The 21,149-nt window shown below is 41.8% G+C and overlaps 1 protein-coding gene across 4 annotated transcripts in view; it reads left to right on the top strand.

The window, feature by feature from the left end:
* The window catches only part of CHN2 (chimerin 2), a 328,135-nt gene that overhangs the window by 156,552 nt on the left and 150,434 nt on the right, over positions 1-21,149 (top strand). For all 4 annotated transcript variants that reach the window (XM_055293563.2, XM_055293565.2, XM_055293564.2 and 1 more), the window contains 2 exons: positions 1,172-1,210; positions 20,692-20,747. In XM_055293563.2, the coding sequence (XP_055149538.1) occupies positions 1,172-1,210; positions 20,692-20,747 (95 nt within the window). The remainder of the gene's footprint in view (positions 1-1,171; positions 1,211-20,691; positions 20,748-21,149) is intronic.

Below are 21,149 nucleotides of genomic sequence, written 5' to 3'. Positions count from 1 at the left end.
TGAGGCAGGAGAATCGCTTGAACCCAGGATGCGAAGGTTGCAGTGAGCAGCCTGGGTAACAGAATGAGACTCTGTCTCAAAAAAAAAAAAAAAAGAAGGAAGGAAGGAAAGAAAGAAAAGAAAGAAAGAAAGAAAGAAAGAAAGAAAGAAAGAAAGAAAGAAAGAAAGAAAGAAAGAAAGAAAGAAAGAGAAAGAAAGAAAGAAAAGTTTAACAGGACAGGAACACAAGGACGAGGGTAGTCTAAGGGCAGGCTCTGTGGTGCACCAATGGTAGAGGATGATGAGAACAGAGTTTCCATATCTAAAGGTGCTGAACTAGAGAACTCTCAAGGTTCCTTCACATCAACATTCTGTAGTTTGGAAAAAAGGATTTTTTTCTCCTATTTGAGTTAGACCGTGTTTTCCCAAGGCCTTATAGCTGTGAGTGCAGGACGACTCTAATAACTGCATCAGAATTAAAAATTCAGCTGTCAGCATTGGGATGGTTGAGTTGACTGAACAAGCAGGTTTTCTCTCATTGTCTGTTTCCTAGATGGATGAATAACAATTTCAGCCTCTCCACTTTGTTGTAACTGTCAGTCTGACATTTCTGATTGCTAAGAGGTTTCTGGAAATTTTCTAAGTCACACATTGGAGTTAATTCAGGGACATAATGCAATTCCAATGGAATCATCAGTGTCTCTGCTGTCAGATGGAGTATTTTAGGAGTTCAGTTGGTTGAGTTGCACAGCTCTACAGATTTAATACTACATACTTGCCGCTTTGCGTCTTGCCCTCAAGTCTTAATAAATGGGCTAAAGGTCTGATTGGAAACTGTGAGATAAATTATATGTTTACTATGCCAAGTTAAGTAAATACCATTTGAAAGGATTACTAGAGGGTATAATCAAGTTAATTGCTTTAAAAATCTTTTTTGATTTACTGGGCTCTATGAAAATTGTTAAGCAATTGATCTGCCACAGTACATGAGCTGAAGAAAGCGGTGCTGAGTCCACAAGGTTTCCATGCACATCCCCTCCCCTGTGCCTGGAACTGCTCCCTAAATGAGAAGAGAGTCCCCCCAAGACCTGCATGCAAGTACTGCGGACAGACTGTTGTTCCTCCAGAGAAGACACATGTTGACAGCTTGACGTTCAGGCTGATGATGGATTTCTTTTTTTTTTCATTCTAGATGCTGAAGAATACCAGCCTCCAATATGGAAATCATACTGTGAGTACCTGAAATGAAAATCTCCCGAGAAGTCTTTAGCAGGCCAGCCTTTTTGAACAATTCTTGCCAGCGATGTAGTGCACACAAGTGTTCCCACCTCACAGCACTGAAAACCCAAATCTTTCTTTCCACTGAGGAAAAAGATTAGTCAGAGAGGATTAACGGAGCCCCCTCCTCTTACCAAGGGCTCCAAGAACCAGCTGTGGCCCATTCCAGAAATGCTTAGAAAAGAGGGGTGGACTTTCTGACTCTCTGCCTTTCAGTTTGGGGCTTTATTTTTATTTATTTATTTATTTATTTATTTATTTATTTATTTATTTATTATTTTTGAGACCAAGTTTTGCTCTTGTTGCCCAGGCTGGAGTGAAATGGCGTGATCTTGGCAATGCAACCTCTGCCTCCTGAGTTCAAGCGATTCTCCTGCCTCAGTCTCCCAAGTAGCTGAGATTACAGGCATGCGCCACCATGCCCCACTAATTTTTTTGTATTTTTAGTAGAGACAGGGTTTCTGCATGTTGGTCAGCGTGGTCTCAAACTCCCAACCTCAGGTGATCCACCTGCCTCGGCCTCCCAAAGTGCTGGGATTACAGGCATGAGCCACCGCGCCCGGCCATTTTTATTTATTTATTTTTTTTTTGTTTTTTTTTTTTTTTTTTTTTTTTTTTTTTTTTTTATTATACTTTAGGGTTTTAGGGTACATGTGCACAATGTGCAGGTTTGTTACATATGTATCCATGTGCCATGTTGATTTCCTGCACCCATTAATTCGTCATTTAGCATTAGGTGTATCTCCTAATGCTGTCCCTCCCCCCTCCCCCCACCCCACAACAGTCCCCGGAGCGTGATGTTCCCCTTCCTGTGTCCATGAGTTCTCATTGTTCAATTCCCACCTATGAGTGAGAACATGCGGTGTTTGGTTTTTTGTCCTTGCGATAGTTTACTGAGAATGATGTTTTCCAGTTTCATCCATGTCCCTACAAAGGACACGAACTCATCATTTTTTATGGCTGCATAGTATTCCATGGTGTATATGTGCCACATTTTCTTAATCCAGTCTATCGTTGTTGGACATTTGGGTTGGTTCCAACTCTTTGCTATTGTGAATAGTGCCGCAATAAACATACGTGTGCATGTGTCTTTATAGCAGCATGATTTATAGTCCTTTGGGTATATACCCAGTAATGGGATGGCTGGGTCAAATGGTATTTCTAGTTCGAGATCCCTGAGGAATCGCCACACTGACTTCCACAATGGTTGAACTAGTTTACAGTCCCACCAACAGTGTAAAAGTGTTCCTATTTCTCCACATCCTCTCCAGCACCTGTTGTTTCCTGATTTTTTAATGATGGCCATTCTAACTGGTGTGAGATGGTATCTCACTGTGGTTTTGATTTGCATTTCTCTGATGGCCAGTGATGAGGAGCATTTCTTCATGTGTTTTTTGGCTGCATAAATGTCTTCTTTTGAGAAGTGTCTGTTCATGTCCTCTGCCCACTTTTTGATGGGGTTGTTTGTTTTTTTCTTGTAAATTTGTTTGAGTTCATTGTAGATTCTGGATATTAGCCCTTTGTCAGATGAGTAGGTTGCAAAAATTTTCTCCCATTGTGTAGGTTGCCTGTTCACTCTGATGATAGTTTCTTTTGCTGTGCAGAAGCTCTTTAGTTTAATGAGATCCCATTTGTCGATTTTGGCTTTTGTTGCCATTGCTTTTGGTGTTTTAGACATGAAGTCCTTGCCCACGCCTATGTCCTGAATGGTATTGCCTAGGTTTTCTTGTAGGATTTTAATGGTTTTAGGTCTAACATATAAGTCTTTAATCCATCTTGAATTAATTTTTGTATAAGGTGTAAGGAAGGGATCCAGTTGCAGCTTTCTACATATGGATAGCCAGTTTTCCCAGCACCATTTATTAAATAGGGAATCCTTTCCCCATTTCTTGTTTTTGTCAGGTTTGTCAAAGATCAGATAGTTGTAGCTATGCGGCATCATTTCTGAGGGCTCTGTTCTGTTCCATTGATCTATGTCTCTGTTGTGGTACCAGTACCATGCTGTTTTGGTTACTGTAGCCTTGTAGTATAGTTTAAAGTCAGGTAGCGTGATGCCTCCAGCTTTGTTCTTTTGGCTTAGGATTGACTTGGCGATGCGGGCTCTTTTTTGGTTCCATATGAACTTTAAAGTAGTTTTTTCCAATTCCGTGAAGAAAGTCATTGGTAGCTTGATGGGGATGGCATTGAATCTATAAATTACCTTGGGCAGTATGGCCATTTTCACGATGTTGATTCTTCCAACCCATGAGCATGGAATGTTCTTCCATTTGTTTGTATCCTCTTTTATTTCATTGAGCAGTGGTTTGTAGTTCTCCTTGAAGAGGTCCTTCACATCCCTTGTAAGTTGGATTCCTAGGTATTTTATTCTCTTTGAAGCAATTGTGAATGGGAGTTCACTCATGATTTGGCTCTCTGTTTGTCTGTTATTGGTGTACAAGAATGCTTGTGATTTTTGTACATTAATTTTGTATCCTGAGACTTTGCTGAAGTTGCTAATCAGCTTAAGGAGATTTTGGGCTGAGACAATGGGGTTTTCTAGATATACAATCATGTCATCTGCAAACAGGGACAATTTGACTTCCTCTTTTCCTAATTGAATACCCTTTATTTCCTTCTCCTGCCTGATTGCTCTGGCCAGAACTTCCAGCACTATGTTGAATAGTAGCGGTGAGAGAGGGCATCCCTGTCTTGTGCCAGTTTTCAGAGGGAATGCTTCCAGTTTTTGCCCATTCAGTATGATATTGGCTGTGGGTTTGTTGTAGATAGCTCTTATTATTTTGAGATACGTCCCATCAATACCTAATTTATTGAGAGTTTTTAGCATGAAGGGTTGTTGAATTTTGTCAAAGGCCTTTTCTGCATCTATTGAGATAATCATGTGGTTTTTGTCTTTGGTTCTGTTTATATGCTGGATTACATTTATTGATTTGCGTATGTTGAACCAGCCTTGCATCCCAGGGATGAAGCCCACTTGATCATGGTGGATAAGCTTTTTGATGTGCTGCTGGATTCGGTTTGCCAGTATTTTATTGAGGATTTTTGCATCAATGTTCATCAAGGATATTGGTCTGAAATTCTCTTTTTTGGTTATGTCTCTGCCAGGTTTTGGTATCAGGACGATGCTGGCTTCGTAAAATGTGTTAGGGAGGATTCCCTCTTTTTCTATCGATTGGAATAGTTTCAGAAGGAATGGTACCAGTTCCTCCTTGTACCTCTGGTAGAATTCAGCTGTGAATCCATCAGGTCCTGGACTCTTTTTGGTTGGTAAGCTGTTGATTATTGCCACAATTTCAGAACCTGTTATTGGTCTATTCAGAGATTCAACTTCTTCCTGGTTTAGTCTTGGGAGGGTGTATTTGTCGAGGAATTTATCCATTTCTTCCAGATTTTCTAGTTTATTTGCATAGAGGTGTTTGTAGTATTCTCTGATGGTAGACTCTATTTCTGTGGGATCGGTGGTGATATCCCCTTTTTCGTTTTTTATTGCATCTATTTGATTCTTCTCTCTTTTCTTCTTTATTAGTCTTGCTAGCGGTCCATCAATTTTGTTGATCTTTTCAAAAAACCAGCTCCTAGATTCATTAATTTTTTGAAGGGTTTTTTGTGTCTCTATTTCCTTCAGTTCTGCTCTGATTTTAGTTATTTCTAGCCTTCTGCTAGCTTTTGAATGTGTTTGCTCTTGCTTTTCTAGTTCTTTTAATTGTGATGTTAGGGTGTCAATTTTGGATCTTTCCTGCTTTCTCTTGTGGGCATTTAGTGCTATAAATTTCCCTCTACACACTGCTTTGAACGTGTCCCAGAGATTCTGGTACGTTGTGTCTTTGTTCTCGTTGGTTTCAAAGAACATCTTTATTTCTGCCTTCATTTCATTATGTACCCAATAGTCATTCAGGAGCAGGTTGTTCAGTTTCCATGTAGTTGAGCGGTTTTGACTGAGTTTCTTAATCCTGAGTTCTAGTTTGATTGCACTGTGGTCTGAGAGACAGTTTGTTATAATCTCTGTTCTTTTACATTTGCTGAGAAGAGCTTTACTTCCAACTATGTGGTCAATTTTGGAATAGGTGTGGTGTGGTGCTGAAAAAAATGTATATTCTGTTGATTTGGGGTGGAGAGTTCTGTAGATGTCTATTAGGTCCACTTTATGTAGAGCTGAGTTCAATTCCTGGATATCCTTGTTAACTTTCTGTCTCGTTGATCTGTCTAATGCTGACAGTGGGGTGTTAAAATCTCCCATTATTATTGTGTGGGAGTTTAAGTCCCTTTGTAGGTCACTGAGGACTTGCTTTATGAATCTGGGTGCTCCTGTGTTGGGTGCATATATATTTAGGATAGTTAGCTCTTCTTGTTGAATTGATCCCTTTACCATTATGTAATGGCCTTCTTTGTCTCTTTTGATCTTTGTTGGTTTAAAGTCTATTTTATCAGAGACTAGGATTGCAACCCCTGCCTTTTTTTGTTTTCCAGTTGCTTGATAGATCTTCCTCCATCCCTTTATTTTGAGTCTATGTGTGTCTCTGCACGTGAGATGGGTTTCCTGAATACAGCACACTGATGGGTCCTGACTCCTTATCCAGTTTGCCAGTCTGTGTCTTTTGATTGGAGCATTTAGCCCATTTACATTTAACGTGAATATTGTTATGTGTGAATCTGATCCTGTCATTATGATGTTAGTTGGTTATTTTGCTCGTTAGTTGCCATAGTTTCTTCCTAGCCTCGATGGTCTTTACAATTTGGCATGTTTTTGCAGGGGCTGGTACCGGTTGTTCCTTTCCATGTTTAGTGCTTCCTTCAGGAGCTCTTTTAGGGCAGGCCTGGTGGTGACAAAATCACTCAGCGTTTGCTTGTCTGTAAAGTATTTTATTTCTCCTTCACTTATGAAGCTTAGTTTGGCGGGATAGGAAATTCTGGGTTGAAAATTCTTTTCTTTAAGAATGTTGAATATCGGCCCCCACTCTCTTCTGGCTTGTAGAGTTTCTGCTGAGAGATCAGCTGTTAGTCTGATGGGCTTCCCTTTGTGGGTAACCCGACCTTTCTCTCTGGCTGCCCTTAACATTTTTTCCTTCATTTCCACTTTGGTGAATCTGACAATTATGTGTCTTGGAGTTGCCCTTCTCGAGGAGTATCTTTGTGGCGTTCTCTGTATTTCCTGAATCTGAATGCTGGCCTGCCTTGCTAGATTGGGGAAGTTCTCCTGGATAATATCTTGCAGAGTGTTTTCCAACTTGGTTCCATTCTCCCCATCATTTTCAGGTACACCAATCAGACGTAGGTTTGGTCTTTTCACATAGTCCCAAATTTCTTGGAGGCTTTGTTCATTTCTTTTTATTCTTTTTTCTCTAAACTTCCCTTCTCTCTTCATTTCATTCATTTCATCTTCTATCAGCGATACCCTTTCTTCCAGTTGATCGCATCTGCTACTGAGGCTTCTGCATTCTTCGCGTAGTTCTCGAAACTTGGCTTTCAGCTCCATCATCTCCTTGAAGCCCTTCTCTCCATTGGTTATTCTAGTTATCCATTCTTCTAATTTTTTTTCAAAGTTTTTAACTTCTTTGCTATTGTTTTGAATTTCCTCTCGTATCTCAGAGTAGTTTGATCGTCTGAAGCCTTCTTCTCTCAACTCATCAAAGTCATCCTCCATCCAGCTTTGTTCCGTTGCTGGTGAGGAACTGCGTTCCTTTGGAGGAGGAGAGGTGCTCTGTTTTTTAGAGTTTCCAGTTTTTTTGGTCTGTTTTTTCCCCATCTTTGTGGTTTTGTCTACTTTTTGTCTTCGATGATGGTGATGTACAGATGGGTTTTTGGTGTGGATGTCCTTTCTGTTTGTTAATTTTCCTTCTACCAGACAAGACCCTCAGCTGCAGGTCTGTTGGAGTTTACTAGAGGTCCACTCCAGACCCTGTTTGGCTGGGTGTCAGCACCGGTGGCTGCAGAACAGCGGATTTTCGTGAGACCACAAATTCAGCTGTCTGATAGTTCCTCTGAAAGTTTTGTCTCAGAGGAGTACCCGGTTGAATGAGGTGTCAGTCTGTCCCACTGGGGGGGTGCCTCCCAGTTAGGCTGCTCAGGGGTGAGGGACCCACTTTAGGAGGCAGTCTGTCCGTTCTCAGATCACCAGCTGCGTGCTGGGAGAACCACTACTCTCTTCAAAGCTGTCAGTCAGACAGGGACATTTAAGGCTGTGGAGGTTCTCGCTGAGTTTTTGGTTGTCTGTGCCCTGCCCCCAGAGGTGGAGCCTACAGAGGCAGGCAGGCCTCCTTGAGCTGTGGTGGGCTCCACCCAGTTCGAGCTTCCTGGCTGCTTTGTTTACCTAAGCAAGCCTGGGCAATGGCGGGCGCCCCTCCCCCAGCCTCGCTGCCGCCTTGCAGCTTGATCTCAGACTGCTGTGCTAGCAATCAGCAAGACTCTGTGGGCATAGGACCCTCCGAGCCAGGTGCGGGACACAATCTCCTAGTGTGCCGTTTTCCAGGCCCGTTGGAAAAGCGCAGTATTAGGACGGGACTGACCCGATATTCCAGGTGCCGTCTGTTTTCCCTTTCTTTGACTAGGAAAGGGAACTCCCTGACCCCTTGCGCTTCCCGAGTGAGGCAATGCCTCGCCCTGCTTCGGCTCGCGCACAGTGCGCTTCACCGACTGTCCTGAACCCACTGTTAGGCACTCCCTAGTGAGATGAAACCGGTACCTCAAGCAGAAATGCAGAAATCACCCGTCTTCTGTGTCGCTGGGGCTGGGAGCTGGAGACCGGAGCTGTTCCTGTCTAGAAGGTTTTAAAAGTATCTATTTATTTTTTTACACAGTTGATCAGCAAGGGCAAATGTGTTGACTTCTATGAATTATGTTTTTGGCCAATCATTCTAAGGCTAAAATATCATATGACATCAACTGCTGAAAAATGAACAGATAGCAAAGAACCATGTTTGTTCACCAAGGGTGACTCTTAGAAACAGATCCTGCCTGATCATCAATTACCCGCTTAGCTCCCCTCGTGAAGGCAGTCGGCTGTCATTGTCTAAGCCTTGTCTCCTCTTTTCTTAGTACTGTATGCTTGACTCAGGAACTCCCCAGTGAGAGAGGGCAGGACTATGGTAGGAGGAGCCCACTGTGTCCAGAGCCAGGGGACACAGGCCCTGGCTCAGGCTCCACTTCTGCCATCATCATTAGCATTCCTAACGAAGCTGCCAGGGTTACCACTCCCCATCAAGAACCTGCCCTGTGCTGGCCACTGCACCAAGCAGCCAAGTCCTGAATTCTTACCACAGCTCTCACAGATGGGACTTTTTTTTTTTTTTTTTTTTTTTGAGACAGAGTCTTGCTCTGTCACCCAGGCTGGTGTGCAGTGGTGCAATCTCAGCTCACCGCAACCTCCACCTCCCGTGCTCAGGTGATCCTGCCCCCTCAGCCTCCATAGTACCTGGGACTGTTAAAGGCACCATCACACCCAGATAATTTTTTGTATTTTTATTAGAGATGGGTTTTGCCATGTTGCCCAGAGTGGTCTTGAACTCCTGAGCTCAGGCAATCCACCAACTTCGGCCTCCAAAATTGCTGGGATTACAGGCATTAACCACCACACCGCACCTATGGAGACTGTAGACTGTTACTATTTCTATTTCACGTGTAAGGAAACCATGGCTCAGGGAGGCTAAGTAACTTGGTGAAGTTTTCACTAAAAGTAGTGGGGTAGCATTCTGAGTGGAACCCACAGCCTGCACGTGTCCAAGACTTGTCCATTCTATTCAGAATCTTATATATACCCAAGTGCATGTATACATACACACATATATACACATATTATATATGGATATATAATATATACACACACACATACATAAATATGTATGTACGTATTTGTTACAAAAGCAATACAAAGCTACATAAAAGACAGATATTAGGGAAATACATAAAACAGAGTAAAAATTTCCCAACATCCACAAATTCCCCACCCCATATTCCAGTCCACTCTCCCCTTTCCCAGTAGCTGAGCCCTGTGAATTTGGGGAGGCAGATCCTTCTGATTGTTTAAAAGCGCATGCTTCATGTTAGGCATTTTTGTTGTTGTTGTGTAAAAATGGCTTTATGCTGTGTCCTTCAGCTTGCTTGTTTCACTTCACAAACATCTTGTTTTTATCTCTCCTTGTCAGCACATACAGAGGCACTTTGTTCTTCGTTACATAAGTCTGTTCTTCCATCCGTGAAATAAAGGGGTTGTGCTGGGTCTCTAAGGGCCTTTCCAATCTAATGCTTTGTATTCCGATCTTCTATTTTGAAAGGCTGTGCTAATGACTTAGTAATTGGATGTTTTTGTTTGTTTGTTTCCTAATGGAGTGTGAAGAGCTCTGACAGTAAATCAACAGAATATCTGTAGTGAGAGGCATTGGGTGTTCCATGACTTACTGTGCTTTGCACACTGGCTTGCACATGGCCTTGCATACGTTAACAACCCAATAAATATTTGTTGAGAGAATGCCACCACAGAAAGCTTTGCTGAAGCGAAAAGATGGCATTGGCTCAAATTCATTTTGCCTTCTTCTAAGAGACCTTGGGCCACCTGATAACATCTCTTAAAAGTACTTCTACGTCTTGAGGAAGCTGGAAAATCCTTGCTACTTAAATTTAACAGTATCAATTTTAACCCTTCTGTATTAGTTTTAAGTTTGATTTTTGGATCTAACCAAGTTGTGTTTTTTAAAAATTTGCTCTATAATCATAAAACTTTACTTGCAAAAGTTCCTCTTTATTATATCCAACTGATAGTCATCCAGGCTCTATTTGGGAGCATCTAGTGATGTAGATCTCCAAAAGTGAGGGGAGTATGCCATCCATGGAATCAAAAACATGTTGACCAAAGCCCTACACACCACCAGTGAGGAAGAACTCTCTTTTGGTCATCCTGGATCCATGAATTATTTGAGTTTGGGTGTTAGGCCACGTATGAATTATCGAGCTCATGCTACTCCATCTTATTCCCAAGAATATCATCTATTTGTTTAATCTTTCAGCAAATACATTCTAAATGTCAGAGGATAAGTGTTAGAAATCAACAATGTATAAAATGTGGCTCATACTTCCCTCCAATGTACAATCTAGTCAAGGAGACAGATGTAAACCAATAAACTTAAAATGCAAATGAGTTCTGGTAACAAAATGCTACTCCTCTATCTCCTGGGAAAGAAGACTATAGAAGAGGTCAAATTTGTGTGTGGGTCTTGAAGGATGACTAGGAGAAGGAATCTGAGGGCCTTCATGAGATGCTTTTTAAAAAATCCAAATATGCTAAAATGATATCATTTTCCTGATGTGAAAGTCCAACAAAGCTATCAGAATATTGAATTTGTTTTATTTTAAATAGACTGTTGGTAAACCCATTCTGAACCCCAGGAATTACCAAGCCTTTCTCTTTGAAATGTTCACAAATTATCCTTTGAGAGGTTAATTTTAGATACTGATGTCTAACTCATTATCATATCATGTATGGAATCCATATTCTTCCGTCACACAGTTTTTTAAACTCTAGCAATTTTCGGTACTATCAATTCTCTCATATATTTACTAGATACAGTATATTTTTGCCATAGCATAGGACTTGGTTTAAAAATTTATTATTTGCAATGATTAGACAAGTAAGTAGCTATATCCTTCTTTTCATTGACGTTTTTTGGCCATAACTTTGACTTATTTAATGTCAGATTCTTATTATGAAGCACTAGCCCCAATTATGTCATTATTCCTACAAGAAAATTTGTCTTAACCAGGCATGGTGGCATGCCTTGTAGTCCTAGCTACTCGAAAAGGCTAAGGTGGGAGCATCACTTGAGCCCAGGAGTTTGAGGCTGTAGGGAGCTACCATCACACCATTGCACTCCAGCCTGTGCAACAGCGAGACCCTGTCTCTAAAAAAAAATTTTAACTTAAAAATAAAAGAAAATTAGTCAATTTCTAATGATTTATTTGTTTATTTATTTGTTTATTTATTTATTTTGAGACGGAGTCTCGCTCTTTCGCCCAGGCTGGACTACGGTGGTGCTATCTCGGCTCACTGCAAGCTCCACCTCCCGGGTTCACACCATTCTCCTGCCTCAGCCTCCTGAGTAGCTGGGACTACAGGCGCCCGCCACCATGCCTGGCTAATTTTTTTTGTATTTTTAGTAGAGACGGGGTTTCACCGTGTTAGCCAGGATGGTCTCGATCTCCTGACCTCGTGATCTACCTGCCTTGGCCTCCCAAAGTGCTGGGATTACAGGCATGAGCCACCGCGTCCAGCCTAGTGATTCATTTTAAGAAGTGGTTTCTAAGTTTTATTCTTGGCTGCAAGCAACAGAATACTACTCTCAATCACATTGATTGACTTAAGCCAAAAGTCCAGAGGCATTGGCTTCAGACATGACTGTTCTAGCAACTCAAATGACATTACCAAAATCCAGTGTATATTTCTTCCTTTCTTGGCTCTGCTTTCCTAGATTTCACTCTACTCTTACTATGTTCTTCCCTTGGGATCCCCCTATAACTATCAACAATATCAGGGCTGTGGCTTCCTTATCCAAAAGCAACAGGCAAAGGGACAGTCTACTTTCTTAACACATCTAACAGTCTCAGAATTGAGTCTCAGTCTTAATTGACCTGGGTTACCGATTCCTGACACTATCACTGTGGTCACGGATGTGCTGACTGCCCTAAACCAATCAGGACTCACCACTGGAATTCAGGAAAGGATCAACCCCATATAACCCTGTATAACATGATTGCAAAATTTGGAGTAATATTGGAGGGAGGAAGATGAAAATGGATGCCGGGAAGGCAACCATAAATATCTGGCTAAGAAATTTCTAGAAGAGTAAGAAATCAGCTCTCTCAATATTTTATATAAATTATAGTGTTCATTAATTTAGTCACTCCTTCATTCAACAAATGCATATTAAGTCTCTGCCTTAAGCCAGACACTGTGCTTGGAGTTGGGCCACAAAGATGGATAAGGTCAGCTGTTGACTTAAGGAACCATGATGGCACGTGATGGCCTTTAAGTCCCTGCCCTCTCTGTTCCTTTCCTTTTCTTAGAAGCTAGCTTCATGGCTTACTGAGCTGTTTCCATAAAATAATCTTGTCCCAAAGTATCATACATCTGCAGCTGATTCTTAACTCTCAAGACTGAACACAAGAAACATTGATGAAGTCACTGAGAAAGCTTTGGTTTCAATGCTCTAAAAGAAAAGCTACTTTCAAGTTCACTTAAAAATAATAATACAGTTACATTCTAAACTTTAAGCCAGAACTGTGTGAACTTTATGCCTCGAGCAGGCAAGTTCAAAAGCCAGCCACCATGGTTATGCTCTGAAAGATTTTCTTTCTTAAGAGGCCAAGTGCCAATTAGGCAGCAGATGCAGTGGCTGACAGCTCTCCCTGGAGGCTCCCCTGGGCAGCAGGTCACGCAGGTATAGCTTGTGCCTGTTTTACAGATTCGAAGTTTAGAGCCTCAAAACCCTGATCTACAGAATCCCTGCATCAGAATCCCTTGGGGAGGATATTTATGATAATTATTCCTCAGCCTTACCCCAGATCTCTGGATCAGAAAAGTGGGGGGATCTGCAATGTATCAAACCCCACAGGTTTCTCTTACACATACTTATGCCTGAAACCCCTCAGTGTGTGGGCAACTGTCATCTCCTCCTAGAGGTTTTTCACAGTGCCATTAGACAAGATAATTAAATCCCCATTAAGACTCAACATTCTGGCCGGGTGCGGTGGCTCACGCCTGTAATCCCAGCACTTTGGGAGGCCGAGGCAGGCAGATCACCTGTGGTTGGGAGTTCAAGACTAGCCTGACCAATATGGAGAAACCCCATCTCTACTGAAAATACAAAATTAACAGGGCATGGTGGTGCATGCCTGTAATCCCAGCTTCTCGGGAGGCTGAGGCAGGAGAATCCTTGAAGCCGGGAGGCAGAGGTTGTGATTAGCCGAGATCAGGCCATTGCACTCCAGCCTGGGCAACAAGTGCGAAACCCCGTCTCAAAAAAAAAAAAAAAAATTGACATTCTGTTAGGAAGGCAAGGCCTTCCCATGGCAGGCTGGAGGGTGGGGTTGAGCCAAGGAAGACATCTAAAGCACCTACAATTCCCTGCTCATAAGGTTTTCCCATGAAAACTGGGACGACATGAGCAGTGAGCAGGGTCATACTGGCTCAGTGTCATGGCCAAGTGGCTGGATTCAGCTCCTGGGTCCATATACCCTCCTTAGAAAGAAGTAGACTGTTAGAAGCCATCCCTGCAAGATCTTTTAGGAGCTGATGGGGCTGGCCTGGGCTTCAAGGCCACCCAGGCTGTGGGCTTTCACCCATTAGCCATCTGATTCTGTTCCCAGAGTGAGTCAAGTTTTCTTACTGAAGAAAAAGTAAAACAGTCTGTCAGTGAGCTCTCAATTTCTTAATCTGCTTTGGGTTTCTTGGGGAGTTAGGGAGCTCCACCTCCGTGTTCCCCAGTGGCTGCCACCCCGGCCAAATAGCTTACTCTGGTGCTAAGAATTCTCTGGTGTGCGGCAGAGGGCCTGGGGCTGGGAATTCCTGGCACATATTTGGGACATTGCTGCAGAAGCAATTCCATCACATCACTTCTCAGCTCACAGACCACCCAAGAATTGACATACATTATTGCATGTGATTTGTGAAATGTGTTTGTTGAACAAGGAAAATTCAAGAAGCAACGTTTTCAGATTATGCGATAAATTTCAGTTATGTTCAACTCTGCCTCAGAGATTTTTTTCATGGATGTTTGTTCTGCTTTAGCTAACCTTGAAAATGATGGGCAGGCTCTCATTTGAAGCTAAGAGAGGAGATTGGGCCTTATTTTTATATGGCTGCCATGGTAATTGATTGTCATCTCATTATCTTTATAGCCAGCCAGGTAACCCAGATGGCAAATAGGCTTCTGTGCCTGCTTGCCAACTTCTGTTGTTTGGAACAGCATAGAACAGGGGTTTGCAGATTCTGAGACCTGCTCATTGAGAAATAAGTCATCAAATAATGATGTCTGCTGCCGAGGGGCCAGGAGAGAGAGGTGGCAGTTCCTCGCTCCTAGGGTTTGCCTTCCCCCTTCCCTCCTCCAAGTCGCCCCTGGCTGGGATTGTTCTTTGTTGGTTGTGAGATTGGTGAATTACCAAATTTTTCTTTGCTAAAGCTCAGAGGGTCCCTAGAGAATGCAGCTATGGGATTTAGCCAGTTGACATAGGAGAGGAACTGTCCAGAAATATTCCATTACCTGCATCCTTTATTTGTATAGTAGCATCTCAATCTCTCAGTCACTCCACTTTGTAAACCAGTCTTGTCGATTCTCTTTTGAATCTCTGAGGCCATCAACTCACCTTCTCATCTACATTTGCACCAGTGTTATCTTAACTCACACTTTCACAACCTCATCTGTGTACCAGTAAAACACTGTTCTCTCTTGCTTCCTTGTCTCCAGTGTTCCCTGTGTCTGATCCCTCTTTCAGCAAGGCAAAGGACAGTGGCTCCTACTCCTGGATGTGCATGAGTCTCTCGAAGAGCTTTAAAAAGAACAGGTTTGGGGGCCCCTGGCCGGACTGGGAGAGTAAGCATTGCCAGAGATGGAGTCTGGGAATCTGTATTATTTTATAACTCCTAGGAGATTCTAATGTGAGCAGCTCCTCATGGGACCTCTCTGCCATCTAGTTAGGCAACCACTGGCTGAGGCTGAAAACTACAGCCTTTGGGTTTTGGAAATCAAGGTTATGAATCTTCATTTTATCCTATGATCTGTGTGACCTTGAGCATCTTCAAAGCTGGCAGGCAACTCCGCTACCTTATTAGTGAGGGGAATAACAGTTACCTTGGAAGCTTTTTGGGAAGACGAAGTGAGAAGATGCATATAATGTGCTTGGCACGTGGTCTGTGCCCAGAAAAGGGCAGCATTTATTCTTCTGAATAACCTTATCCCTATTACCAATATTTTAAAACAGAGTAGATCATGGCTCCTGCTCAAACATGTGACTGTCCCTTTGTTGCAGACAGGAGGACAATGACAGTCCCCAGCATGTCATTCAAGGTCCAGCCCCACATGGCCTTCTCACACATCCCACGTCCTGGCTCAGCAGCCACACTGGTCTCTTGCTGACCAGTCAGCTCATCATTTTCTTTCCCTGCAGTTCCTCTTTCCTCTATCTATAACCCTCTCTCTTCTGTACCTGCAGAACCGTTCTAATCCTTCAGGAGAGCTCCCTGCCTCTTCCCTTGGGAAGTTGTTCTGACCACTTGAGTACATTGAATAGCTTCCTCCTCTTCCCCTATTAAAGCACTTGGCCCACCTTAGTTTTGTGTCTCCATGCATGTCCCCCATCACTGGCGTCTCCTTGAAGGCACAGATTGTGACCCATGGGCCATTAGATACAGTCTGTTCATTCACCAAATAATTAAAAATGTGTTCACAAAGCCACTTCAGCCACACTTCCCATATATCAATGTTGGTTTCAAGAGGCATTAATAATGGGAAGAGAAAAGTGAACAGGATTCTCTCACTGTGGATTCCATAGTCCTTAGATCTAGAACTCTGTGATTCTAGGAGATGGCCCCTTTGACTCCTGTTACACACACACTGTCAGTAACATTCTGCTAAAAAGCAGCTTAGTAGTATTGGGCTGATTCAAGAGGAATAAAGGGACACATATGCATTAAACATGTACTACAAGGCTGAGCACGGTGGCTCACGCCTCTAATCCCAGTGCTTTGGGAGGCCAAGGCAGGTGGATCACTTGAGGTCAGGAGTTCGAGACCAGCCTGACCAATATGGTGAAACCCATCTCTACAAAAATACAAAAGTTAGCCAGGCATGGTGATGCGTGCCTGTAGTCCCAGCTACTCGGGAGGCTGAAGCAGGAGAATTGCTTAAATCCAGGAGGTAGAGGTTGCAGTGAGCCGAGATTGTGCCACTCTAGCCTGGGCAACAGAGCGAGCGTCCAACTCAAACAACACCACCACCACCACCACCACCATCTACTATGTGCCAAGCACAATTCTAGATGCTGGGGATTCTGCAGTGCACAGAACAACATCCCTGCCCTCAAAGAGCTTACATTTTAATCAAGGGAGATGGTACACAAAATAAATAAACACAATATTTATGTCTTGTTTATTAATTGTGTTAATGATGATGAGTGCTGTGAAGAAACTTAAAACTATATAAGAGAACAGAGGGTTAGAGTGGAATTTTATACAGGCAAGTCAGGGAAGGCCTCCCTGATAAGGTGAGATTTAAGCAGATACTTGAATGAAGGGAGAGAGTGAGCCATGTGGGTATCTTGGGAATGAGTAATCCAGGTGAAAGGAACAGTAACTGCAAAAGCCCTGAGGCAAGGGAGATATAAACCAAGGAAGCAGGGTTGATGGCCCCCGCCTGTATTTGCAGCTACTTGGGAGGTGGAGGCAGGAGGATTGTTTGAACCCAGGAGTTTGATTCCAGCCTGGGCAACATAGTGAGACCCCATCTCTTAAAAAAATTAAACCAACAAACAAACCAGGGGCTTTGGAATCAAAAGGATGTATTTAAGCTCTATGTCCTGGAGCAAATATTTAACTTCTCTGCACTGTTTCCTCATCCCCTATCCAGAATGATAATGACACAAAGTTATTTTTTCTGGTTTCTTAAGAAGATTCAATACATGTTTCCTGACACATGGCAGGCACTTGGTATGCTGTGCCCTTCTCTTCTCCCAGACTCTCCATTCATCCTCAAAGCCTCCACATAATGCTGACTGTGGTATCTGGCATATAGCAGATGCTCACATATTTGCTTGTAAGAATTGCAAAAGAGCACTTAGCTAAAAATGCTTCTCTTTTATAACAGGTATGCGTCCTTTGCCACTTCCATTAAAAATGGTATTCACAAGCCATTTCAACCATATATCACTGTTGGCTTCAAGAGGCATTGACAATGGGAAGAGAAGAGTGGGCAGGATTCTCTGAATGTGAATTCTGCAATTCCTCTGTGATTTTAGGAGATGGCCATTGCATGCTCATTAACAGTAACATCCTGCTAAAAAGCAGCTTAGTAGTTTTGGGGGTGATTCCAGAGGAATAAAGGAATTCCATGCAGCCTCCCTGGTGATTAAGGAGGGCATGAGCTATACTGGGGTAGCCAGAGGAATGTCCACAACTGTTTCTCTGTCTTTGGCCACCTCTTCCTCATGTATTAAAAGAAGCCTTCTCTGACTTTATCTCTTATAGCTTTTCCTTTTTCTTTTGAATAAGCAATACATACGATTCAAAACTCAAAACAACAAAGTATACATTGAGGAGTCTTTGTCTCATTCCTGTCCTTGTCTTTCTTTTTAACCCCTGAAGGTAAATGCTTTTATTACTTCCTTGTTCCTTCCAGAGTTTCTTTATACAGATGTAAACAAAACTGAATATACATTATTATTTCACTCCCTTTCTTAAAATGAATGTGTACTCTATGTATTTATGGGTTTGTTTTTTTTTTTTTTTTTGTGTGTGTGTGTGTGTGTATTTTACCTTGCTCTTTTTGCTTAACAGAATGTCAAGAGTATCGATCCAGGTCAGTGCATAGAGAGCTTTCTCAGTCCTTATTACAGGGGCTTGGTATCCATCAGAAGACGTACCATAGTTAATTTAACTATTTCCTTCTAACAGAGATTGGTAAACCAAGCCTTGAAAAGATGATCCTTGCCAGCCCTGTACTTACTGTACTATTTCATAAAAACATTTGGGCCTCTTGCTAAAGCTGATAAGGTTCTTGAAAGTAGAGGCTGTGGTTTTATTTATATTTATATCCATAGCACCTCAACAAAACCTGAAGATACAAGACAAAGCAAAAACAAACATGATCCCTTCCTTCATGCCGGGACTCACAACATGCAGGGAGAGATCATTGTTTTTGGAACTCACATCAATAAATACAGAACTATAGTTGTTGATAAGTTATATAAAGGAAAGTACAGGGGATTGTAAGAGCATAGACTAGGGTGATGTCTTTGGATCTGGTGTGAGAGATGTCAAGAAAGACTCCTCCATGAAGTTGATATTTGAACTAAGGACATGATGATAAGGGGCAGATAACAAGAGGTGGAGAAGGAGAGGAAGATGTCATAGACAGAAGGAGTAGCATATGCAAAGGCCCTGAGGTTGAAGGGAGCACTGCATATTTAGGGAAAGGGGAGGAAACCAACTTGGCTGAGCAGAGAGCATGACACATGGTAACACTGTAGAAGGAGACAGGCAAAAGCATTTAGGGCATTTGATCTTCCTCTGAGAGCAATGTGAGGCCATGTAAGGCTTTTAAGCAGGGGAGTGACATGGTCTCATTGATGTTTTAAAACAGTCACTCCAGCCAACAGGGAAAAAACAGGCTGCAGGGTGGGAAGAGTCCAGAGCTTGGAGTAAGGTGTTAATGATAGCGATGAAGAGGAGTCGACAGAATTTGGAGATGTTACAAAGCAAACGTGACAGGTCTGTTGACGAACTGACCATCTGAGGTGTGATGAACCACTTCTAGGATGTTGGTGTCTAGAGAAATAGGAAGAATAATGGCTCCTTCACTGATCTCAGAATTCCCAGAAGCCTAGATTTGGAGGAAAAGATCCTGAGTTCAACTTTTGACATGTTGAAGTTGAGGTCCCTTTTCTTTTGAGAAAATCAGGAGGAATCTGTAAGAAGTAAGATATACATCCTGGAGCTTAGAGGAGGGTTCTGAGCAGAGATGTGGGAGCCTTTGTGTAGGAGATAAATGAAGTGTTAGGGGTGGAGGAGATTCCCTAGGGAGAAGAAAGAGAATGAGACCTGAAGAGGGTCTAAGGTAAGCCTTGGGCCTCTCCTATGGTCAGTGGACAGGTAGAGGAGGAGGAGGAGGAGGAGGAGCAGCAACATGCATAGGAAAGAGGCAGCCAGGATCAAAGGATGAAGACCAGGAGGGTGGTGCCATGGAAGCCAATGGAAAGAGATAGCACAAGGTGAACAGTATGTGCCAATTGGTTGATGATCTTATGTGCAAGTCCATTCATCTTTCCTCCACCTAGTCCCACTTTCCATGTATTGGTTCTTTGGGATCTGAAGGCTCTTCCTTTACAGGGAGGCAGGTGTGTAGAAGCCTTCTTTTTATCTGTCATTTTTAGTGTCCTTCTGAGCTAAAGGGTTATGTTGAACTCTGTTTTCCTTTCACAGATGACTACAGTCATCCTTAGGTGACACATTAGTGTGGGTGACCTATACCTAGAAATGTGGTACATTTCAAAATGTATAGAGGGTTAGATAGCTCCTTCTCTGTGCTAAAACCAGGTAGTCTACACTAATTAGGTAAGAAAATAACCACGTTCAGCCAAAGACATTGGGGAGCCATAATTACAAAATATATTCCATCATTTTTATCTGTGCTTCCATATGTTCACCTACCCTTCAATTACATTTTTTATTTTTAGACCTAAAACTAGATCAAAAAGTTTTGCTTATCTTATTACATTTTCTAGAAAGACTATCAGATCTAGTTTTTTTAACTTTTTGTAGATTTATTCCATTTAAAATTAATTATTTCCTCTTCAGGATTCTGAAGATAACATCAACTTTTTTTTTCAACCTGTATTTTCACAGAAGTAGAATCCAAAGGTACCTGCTTAGGATAGTTTTTCCCTTTAGCAGAAATAAACAGACTAGCTGAGCAGCAGAAAAATCACTCATTATATTCTGAAAAATCACAAATAATTGTCTGATAGATTGCTTTATATACAATAACCTGCTTTCCTCCTTGCCTAAGCCTGAAAGTCTGTCTTTAAATTAGGTTAGGAAGGAGTTATTGTTATTTAAGATGAGAAAGAGCCTAGGAAAGAGGAATGACAATGGATGGGAAGTCATCAAATGGATGAGAATTTGCAGTGTGATAGACAGGGGAAAAATGGAGGGAGAAAAGAGAGAGAAATGGCTTGGTGTTTCATTCACTCACAGAATCAGTTATGTCTTTGTCCATAACTAACATCTCAGAGAATCATACTCCTCTTAAAATGCCGTTCTTTTCCTGGTATGTCAAGAGACATCGGCATTTAAATTCAGGAATCCTATTATATGATCTTACTACTCAGGTACTCACAAGTAGAATTTCATCTTTAAAATAGTCGAAAGAATTTTAGCCATATTTGGTCTTCCAAGAAAGCCATAAAATGAACAATGCCAGTAACAATTATGAAACTAAATTGGCCTTATAAGAATAAAAAAATCAATTTTTCAAGTTCCTATTCACAGTGACTAATTTCCATATAAATGATCTGACTTTTTCCAGTCTAAAAAATGTGCCTGTATTCTCTTGTTTTTTTATATTTACAATCCTTCAGATGTACTTAGGTGGAAATATTTGAAGGCATGTTGATATGTGTTGCAGTATTCTAATTCTAATTATTTCTCTCTCTCTCTCTCTCTCTCTCTCTCTCTTTTGGCAGTATATCAGTTACAGCAAGAGGCACCTCGTCCCAAGAGAATCATTTGTCCTCGGGAGGTCAGTACTCAGCTATTTCCAATACACCTTGTTAAATATGATGAATTATCAGCACTATGTAGAGAGTGGAGGGATTTCAGGTTTCCTGGGAGTTGATTTCTATTAACGTTTGTTAGACTGTCAAAAAATTTAACATCTTCCTAATCTATATTTTGACATCAGACATTATTTTAAAAATACTAACAAACCAACTTGGACTCAGATTTCTCATATTTTTAACCATTGCCGAGACAAATTAAACAACCTTTGTAAACACCAAAAAATGCGTATTCTGGATGTTTTCTTTGTTAATATCCTTTTGATTCTTTTAGCATTTTTTATTATGAAATGCTTACAGTAGAGAAAGTACAGGGAATAATAAGCCTCGGGGTACTTTCAGTGCCCATATTTAGTAAATCTTTA

Source organism: Symphalangus syndactylus, chromosome 9, assembly GCF_028878055.3.
Source record: "Symphalangus syndactylus isolate Jambi chromosome 9, NHGRI_mSymSyn1-v2.1_pri, whole genome shotgun sequence".
Lineage (NCBI taxonomy): Eukaryota > Metazoa > Chordata > Mammalia > Primates > Hylobatidae > Symphalangus > Symphalangus syndactylus.
The sequence above is the reverse complement of the archived record's forward strand: the minus strand, read 5'-3'. Positions and strand labels throughout refer to the sequence as shown.